Genomic DNA, 8,654 nt, shown 5'->3' with positions numbered 1-8,654 from the left:
CAACTGCAGGACTTAAGTGCCTTATTCTTGACAGTTGTAATTTCTGTTTCTTGCATGAGTTCAATATTTTATTTGCTTAACAAGTCTGTTTTAATGTATTTTTTTGTGGGCAGGATACTTTTTACACGTGTACGTTTGCTGCACAAATCTGCATGTACATTTAATGGCAACCACTCCCTTGTATCTTATCTGAATAGCATTGTGTTCAGTTCAGACTGGAGTTGATATTTGAGCTCAGGAGTGTGGATTATAATCTCAGGTTCTGGGGAAGATCATACTTGAATAATTGCTGTAAATCTAGAGTTTAAGTGTGATTAAAAATGAGGATTCGTGGAGTGATAAAAGGACTGGGTTTACTGGGCACTTTTGCCCTGTTTTTGTACATAGTTTCCTATCTCATGTTCATCAGAAACCAGCAGAACCCCAAGGACAGCAGCAGTGTCCAGAGAGCAGCAGAGGAAACTGTCTTAAAGAAACTGGAGGGACTTGAGGGACGTGTTAATAAAATAGGTGAGTGTTCAGGTGCTTGGTCTAGAGGTCACACACTGTAGGAGTGAACTGTGTTATATAAAAGGTTTTAGTCGTTTAACACTAGGCGTCAAGCGTGTTATCTTTGTTTTGTTTTTTTGTTTTTTAATCGATTTTTCCTCAGATTGACATTATTTTGATTCATTCATTAACCGCGTATCCGGTTCAGGGTCGCGGTTGACAAAAAAGTATATAACATTCCCAAATGAACTCCATCCAGTGTTTTCTGCCTCAGTATGAGGGCATTTAAAGTGGTCATTGTTAAATAGGCCACAATAGGCTTAAATCTAAAATGTATTCATTGGAACCCAGACAGCGAGCAACGGCTGGCACACCACTGACTGTAGACCAATGCTGGTCCACCCAGAAAACGCTGTGAAAAACACAACAGTGGACTTCCAACTTTGCCCTCAGTGGAGCCCGCTGTCCCCTTACTATCAGGGAATTAGCAATCATTCAGTCATAGATACTGAAGACTGCGTTTAAAAATACACTTAAAAAAGTTCACTAAATAAGGGCTTTCCAAGAGGTATCAGTAAAAATCCAAAAAGTAACAAGAATTTATTCACGTCAAATTGGAAATATAAAATTAATAAAACGTATTTTAATATATCCGTGAATTATAAGAAAATATTTTTAATCACATTGAGGTGAGTGAATGTGAAATATGAAATGTAAAAAAACAAAACAAAAAAATAAATAACAATTAATTAATTAATTAATCCTATACTTAGAGCAAATATCTGTCGTTAATTTGACAACAAATCCCCAATGTGGGAACTATTCGCTGAATAAACACGTGGAAAATAAAATTAACTGCGAAGTAGTTAATTTTCACGAAATAGTAATTGTTGAATTGTGGAAATGAAAATGTGTTGCATGCGACTGCATTACGAGTGAGCTGTTATCAGTCAGTTATCACTAGTTCATTGTGCTGTTCTCCTCAGTGGAGTCTCTGGAACACAGACTGATTAGAGAGGAACCTGCAGCAGAGCCACAGAACGAGCTAAAGGGACTGAAAGAAGTGAAGGAACCGGAACCGCAGCCAAAACCAAAGAAGAAGAAAGCGAAGAAGTTGTTCCCGAACTCTTTCCTTTTTTCTGATTGGGGAGAAGACCTCTCAGAGGAAGAGCAGAGGGTTGCAGAGCGGGTTTTTGTACAATACGGTTATAACGTTTTCCTCAGTGACAGACTTCCACTCAACAGAAGCCTGCCGGATACCAGAAACCCCAGGTTAGTGTCAGTACAGAGCAACAAGTATTCAAACAAATCTATATTATTATAAATCAATTGATTTTTCATAAGTCAGTGTTTAAAATGTAACTTAAACACTCAGTCCCAGTGATTTGATATTATTTGATTGAAGAGGCAAGGGTTTTGATGCTTAGCTGAACTCATATGTGTTTTTAGGTCCTTTACACCTTTATTTGCTACACAAAACATGGCAATTTATTTTTTAATTCATCCGAGAACTTACATTTACGTTTCGGCATAGCTGCTCGAGATGAGGGTAGGTACATGAGCTTTGCCTGACGTAAACAAGGACTACTGACGTGCAGACTGACCAATTAAATGTTTACAGAGAAGCTACCAATAACGGTAGCTCTACAGTCAGACCGTCCAATCAGAAGATTTTGGGCTACTTCACCACGCCTCCTTCTCACTCAAGCGAACCAAACGGAGTAGGGGAGGGCGGGACTAGTTTGTGAACGAAACACTTCTCGAAAATCTATGTAAGCTCTAGAAAAACAATATCCCGGACGTTTGTGAAATTCCGGCCGGACGTTTTTTTAAGTCTAAAAAAGAGGACATGTCCGAGGAAAAGAGGACGTCTGATCACCCTAGATTAATGATTAGGGCTGCTACGCTTTAATTGGGGGGTCTGGGGTAATTGCCCATCTACAGGTAGGAAAACAATTAATAAATAGCACCCAGAGCAGGTGCCAGTCCTCCAGGTGGACAGTTGTTCTTGTTTGAGAGTATACTCTGCGACTTTGTGTGTGTGTGTTGATTGAGTGTTGAATGGCTGTCTAGAAAGGCACTAAATAAATGTACTTATAAATAAATGAATTATTATGAATACAAATGTAATTTCTTCCTCATGCGCTGAGGGAGTTTTTTCCTTGCCATTCTTGCCCCTGTTTGCTCTTAGGAGGCTTGGACCCAGATCTCTGTAAAGCTGCTTTGAAAGGTGAAAAATACATTAAAAAAAAAAAAAAAAAAGATTTGACAGCATGGTGGCACAACAAATAGTGACGCAGCCAGTTTGGTGTGTGTGTGTGACCTCTCCAGGGTGTGTTCCTGCATTGTGCCCAGTAATTTCCTGGTAGGCTCAGGACCCACTGGTGGGAGGAAAGTTTCAAAGATTTTGAAGGTTTTGGGCAGATACTTGAATGTAGGGGGAAACAAATTCTTCAAGATAACTAAAGTGGTGTTGATTAGGGCCAGACGTTGTGATATCTGCACACAATATACTTCATATAATTAATATGTAATATATTTGCATACATTAATACATATCTCATCATTTAATTATATATATTATTTTATTTTGCCACTTTCCCATATGTTTTATGGATTAAAAAAAATAAATTCTTAAGATATTTCCCACGTTTGGTCCTGGAGGCCCATTGCTCTGGTCATTTTAGTGTTTTTCCTATTAACAAAATAAGGGGATGTTAATGAGCTAAGGTTAGTTGGACTGAGTGTGTTGGGAGCAAGGAAAACACAAACAAATGCAGGTCAGTGGGCATCTCTAAAACTATGCTCCCTCAGGAAAGAGTCAATCAAACATACCTATTTTGTCCAATATGTGACCAGCTGATGCTTTAGGGAAATTGTATTTCTAACCACTCAGGTGTGCGACTAAGGTTTACCCGAAGCAGCTCCCCACAATCAGTGTGGTTCTGATCTACCTGGACGAGGCTTTGTCCATCTTAAAGAGAGCCATACGCAGCATTATTGACAAAACTCCTGCTCACCTGCTGAAGGAGATCGTACTGGTGGATGACCACAGCACCAATGGTCTGTAACTAATCTTTAAGTATTATTATAAGTCTTTAGGTCATAATCAGTATGAATCAGGAATGTGTGTTGCTGTGTGCAAAGTTAACACTGCAGTGGCCTTGCCCTTGAGTTCATAAAGGGTGTTATCTTGAACTTCAGCACAATCCTAATATGTATCCTACATATCCAACCAACAGCTAATTTTATTACACACCTATTTTAATGGAGTCATTAATCATTTTCTTTGTTGATTCTTATTCACTTGTGTATGAAAAAGCCTTTATACTGCCACCTAGTGGCCTGCATCACATAATTGTGGACTTTCCATCTCCACGTGGAACAAATTATTGTAATCTTGAAAGCAATATTAGTCTGCATCTCATGTGAGTTACACATTAGGGAATAAAATATAAAAACAATAAACGATTAATTTTATTATTAATATTGGTTTATTACTATTTTGAGACAAAAAAGGATTTCTACACTGAGCTGAAAATGTTCTGAAATATAGTTCAGTCTGTTTTAATTATCTATTTTTGATTTTGTGAAGTTTTTTTTTTTTTTTTTTTTTTGGGTTTTGTTTTTTTGTCTTTTTTCCAGATGACCTCCAGGGGAATCTTGATGAATATATAGAGATAATTCATCAAGAGACACCTGACTTGATTAAGAAAGTGAGACACAAGGAGAGTCTGGGTCTGACTCAAGCGCGTATTTCAGGATGGGATGCAGCTGTCGGGGATGTGGTGGCCATTTTTGATGCCCATATTGAGGTGCATAAACAATGGTAAATATAATTCTTACATTTTGTAATAAATTTTAATCAGTAATCCACTGTTGTGTTTATGGTTGCTTCAAATCCTAATGTGGTTTTGTCATAATCATAGGAGGAACCTCTTTAAAAACATATTTTATCTAAGTCTTTATAACTAAGCTGCAATTTAAAGAGGCTGAGTTTTCAGGTCCTAAGTGCCACAAGTTTAAATAAACCATAAATTATCAGCAGACTGGTCTTAAGTTTGAAATGGGAAAGTTGACATGGGCCTCCTGACATGTCTATAGATGTATGTTGTATTAATGATAACACAGCTGACTGGTAGTTTGACACACTACATTCAGCATTGGACTGTTTGGCCAGATTTTGATTGAGACAAAACAACCGATTTTATTTAATAGGAAGGAGGGTCATAGTTTGAAGGATAGTTGCAATGTTGGTCTACTGATATTTTCCTTAATTAATCAGCCCCATATTCATACATTTTCTCCTCCTTGTGGTTTTAGGGCTGAACCACTCCTGGCTAGGATCAAAGAAGACAGGACAGTGGTGCTGTCTCCAGTATTTGACAAAGTGAATTTTGACAACCTCCAGGTGGTTAACTATAGCCCAGCTGCTCATGCTTTTGACTGGCAGCTCTGGTGCATGTATGAGTCCTTCAGGCCAGAGTGGTACAAGCACCAAGATGAAACAGAGCCAGGGAAGTAAGTGACATTCGGCTGATGAGCATGAAACACAAGCTGATACCTGAGACTTGCAGTGCATAAAACAATGTTATGGTTTAAAAACAAACTGATGCTGTTTTATCCTGACATCAATCATTGTCAGTTAGCCAAAACAAATTGTGGGTAACTCTGTTGGAGTCATGTTGACTTCCCTCTCTGAGCAAGCATTCTCCACTATAAATTACATATGTATAAACTTTGTTTGTATTTGATAAAGTCCTGTTCAGTACAAAAGTAAATACATTTGTGTAATTGTTTGCAGGAGTCCCTCTGTCATGGGGATCCTTGTTGCTGACCGGTTATTCTTGGGAGAAATTGGAGTGCTGGACAAAGGAATGCAGATTTACGGAGGCGAAAATGTAGAGCTTGGAATACGAGTAAGTGGGGTCTGGATTCTGCAAGGTCACCATATTAACATTATTCAAGGCCTGATTATCCCAGCACAATCACAGGAAGTGTAACTGGCCTCTCTCTCTATGCAGTAAGGGAACAACTTCTCTCATATTGAGAATTATGATCTTTCCCATTCATTTTTATTTATTGACCTGTCTCCACTTCCTTTATATTTTCACCACTCAGGGCAAGATTAGCTAATTCACACATTCGTTAGCTTACTTAGTTAGTGTTCTCCTCCAAGCATGTGGAGCTGTACAGGTGCTCTGTGTTAGCAGAAGCCTGAAAAGAAACAATGACTTTTGTGATTGGAGGAGACATATAGTGGGTGGTACTGTAAGCATTATAATAAATAAATTAATTAATTAATCTGATAGTTTGATAAATGTGGTTATTGCTTTTCTCTAGGTCTGGACCTGTGGTGGTAGCATTGAAGTTGTCCCTTGCTCCAAGATTGCTCACATAGAGAGGGCACATAAACCCTATGCACTAGATCTGAGCATCCCACTGAAAAGAAATGCCCTGAGGGTGGCAGAAATCTGGATGGATGAATATAAAAATAATGTTCTTATTAGCTGGAACCTCCCCTTAAAGGTTTGTAACAGTAATGTTATTGAATTTTCATTCAGAATTTGATGGAACAATAACATGATACAGTTGATGAAAATAAATAAAATTGGACAGCTCTTGCTACATTTTAGTGCATAGTTTAAATTCTTCAGTATTAACTTATAGTTAAGGGTATAGAAAAAACAGTAAGTACCATAAATTACTCACAAGGAACATTTTATCACATTAAATTCAAAACCAAATAGCAGATATTTGTGGAATGAATTTTTTTCCAGTTACAAGTCAACAAAGTATTATTGGGACATATGTTGCACAAATGTTTATATACGACCGCATATACTCCAAGTATTCTAAATGCTAACCGATGGTAAACAGTCATTGTCAGATGATTATTTTTAAGGAGTGTGTAAGGCTTTAAACGATATCACAGATGATACTTACATATAATATCATTTATCAGATTACAGTGTTAATATTAAAAAGATATTTGTTCCCTTTATGAACACTATCTACTAAATTCATCATTTTTTTTCCTTCATGGGTAAAGCATATTGACTAAATCTCTTAAGGTTAGATACATTAATGTTTCATACTGAAGCAAAAGCATGTTGCAGAAATAATTTATATCTGTTGCTCTTCAGGATCATGGAATTGATATAGGGGATGTGTCAGAGAGAAAGAATCTGAGGGAGAAGTTAAAGTGTAAGCCTTTCAAGTGGTACATGGACAATGTGTATCCTCAGTTGGATACTTGGGAAGACCTTGTCAGCTATGGTGCTGTAAGCCACTTTTAAATGTTCTGTTTCCTTCATTTCAGACATGTAAATAGTCAGGATACAGCAGGGAACTCTAGGGTACTCTTCTGTAAATAATATAAACCACTAGTCACTGCTCTTGAAGTCTTATCTGGTTCTGTGTTGCCATTTGGCAGATGCAGAATATCTTGTCTGAAAATAACTGCATTGATCAGGGTCCTGTTCCTGGAAGTGTTCCTATTCTGTATCAGTGTCATTTCTATAGCCCTCAGGTATGTGTTTCAACTCTCCCACCGTGTGTTCATACAACAGTTTATAGAAGATTAATGCAAGTTATTGTGAAAGCTTCCAATGCTTCCATTATCTTTCAGCTTATTTTCTGATTTTGTTTTTTTTATACAGATGTGTTACTACAGGAGGAGTGGGGAGTTTTATATTGGAGGCATTAAATCTCACAAGTACAATAGTAACCGTTGCCTTGTGGATCCTGGTGAAGGGCATGTACCTGGATTGTATGACTGTAAAGTAGCATCACAGAAAGGATTCCACATGTACTGGGAATTTAAACAGGTGTTTAATTTTGACAATGGTTTTGCAAAGTACTCTGCCCTAAACCATGTAAATGTTTATTCAGTTTACTTTTATTTTCCTAGATCTGTAGCTCACCCTCCCGTAAAAGCTGGCAAGCATTTGCATTCACGTGGCATAGAATAGTATCATATTTAGTTCCAGTTATAAAGTCATTATTTAAAAATGAACAGAGGTCTGGGACTATGGTTTATACAGTATACATGAATCACAGTAATGTCATGTGCTAACCATGGCAGGACATCTGTGGCAAAAAGTGTGTGTTGGAAAAAACAATATCCTGGCAAATAGTTAATGAAAGTAATTATTGGATATAACAATGCCTGTTGTGTAAAGGGGTCTGTATGTTTTACTTCCAGGGTCAAGAAGTAAGGAACAAACACACAAATCGATGTCTGGAGATAGCCCAGGGACAAGATTCTTATTACCATCTTGTCATTCAGACATGCAGTGGGCAACATTGGAGGATACAGAATGTCATCACAGACTTTTAACCAGCTGACAGAATAAAATGTCTGCTACTAGCTTGGCACCAGTGGCTTCTAAAATTAACATCCATTCATTTTCAGAAGTGGAGGATATTGCCAACGTTACTCCTACACAAAACTATAAGTTACTGTTTAGTAGAATATACAAATCTTCATTATTATTACTTCATTTTGTTCTATTCTTGCTATGCACTGTATGTTACAACTCACTATTGACTAAACTCAATAAAATGTAAAACAGTTCTATTAAAATTCAGAAAAATGTTATACAAATTGGTGCACTTAATAATGAAATATTAATAAATATATAAATATACACTTTTGTACTTTTACTCAAGTGGAGATCTACAACAAGGACTTCTACTTTTACTGAAGTAATTTTTTACCTTGAGTATCTGTACTTAATTAAGTCATTAATTCATTAATTAGTCAGACATGGATGAACACAGCAGAAATGGCCAAAGATTAAATACAATAAATGTTGTTATATCAGCTATTACTCCAAACTAACAGAGAGACGCAGACACAAACACAAGTATAAACTGCCACAATGGAATAAGACACGTATGCAGGCTATGGCATACGCTCTGCATTAAGTCAACACAAAATCATAAATTGGGTTTTAGTGTGGCTTTCTCTGCATCAGAACATAGTTTTTACTCATTTAGGAACGTTAGATAAGATTTGTTTTTCTGCTCCTGGTGCTCCCCCTAGTGCAGTTAACCTGTACAGCATTGTACTGAAATTGGTAGGGAGGGGAAAGAACAGTGGGTTCCTATTCGCCTCCAAAAGTTATATAGTGCAGTTTCTGCAGTGCTCATCATCAAAT

At 37.2% G+C, this 8,654-nt stretch overlaps 1 protein-coding gene across 1 annotated transcript; it reads left to right on the top strand.

Annotated features, from left to right (window-relative positions):
- Nucleotides 1-398: 398 nt before the first annotated feature.
- Nucleotides 399-8,092, top strand: LOC136674112 (probable polypeptide N-acetylgalactosaminyltransferase 8). Its single transcript, XM_066649983.1, has 11 exons — nt 399-510; nt 1,476-1,761; nt 3,386-3,552; nt 4,135-4,318; nt 4,813-5,010; nt 5,294-5,408; nt 5,833-6,018; nt 6,636-6,773; nt 6,926-7,021; nt 7,152-7,319; nt 7,697-8,092. The coding sequence occupies exons 1-11, from the start codon at nt 399-401 to the stop codon at nt 7,829-7,831; spliced, it is 1,785 nt and encodes a 594-aa protein (XP_066506080.1). The 3' UTR covers nt 7,832-8,092.
- Nucleotides 8,093-8,654: the final 562 nt, after the last annotated feature.

Source organism: Hoplias malabaricus, chromosome 17 (genome assembly GCF_029633855.1).
Source record: "Hoplias malabaricus isolate fHopMal1 chromosome 17, fHopMal1.hap1, whole genome shotgun sequence".
Taxonomy (NCBI): domain Eukaryota; kingdom Metazoa; phylum Chordata; class Actinopteri; order Characiformes; family Erythrinidae; genus Hoplias; species Hoplias malabaricus.
This window is presented reverse-complemented; position numbering and strand designations above follow the sequence as displayed.

Excerpts from the sequence above, each read along its gene's own strand:
- LOC136674112 (XM_066649983.1), top strand. The coding sequence starts at position 399 with ATGTTCATCAGAAACCAGCAGAACCCCAAGGACAGCAGCAGTGTCCAG. Across the intron at positions 4,319-4,812 it reads ATTGAGGTGCATAAACAATG|GGCTGAACCACTCCTGGCTA; the intron begins GTAAATATAATT and ends TTGTGGTTTTAG. Across the intron at positions 7,022-7,151 it reads GTCATTTCTATAGCCCTCAG|ATGTGTTACTACAGGAGGAG; the intron begins GTATGTGTTTCA and ends TTTTTTATACAG.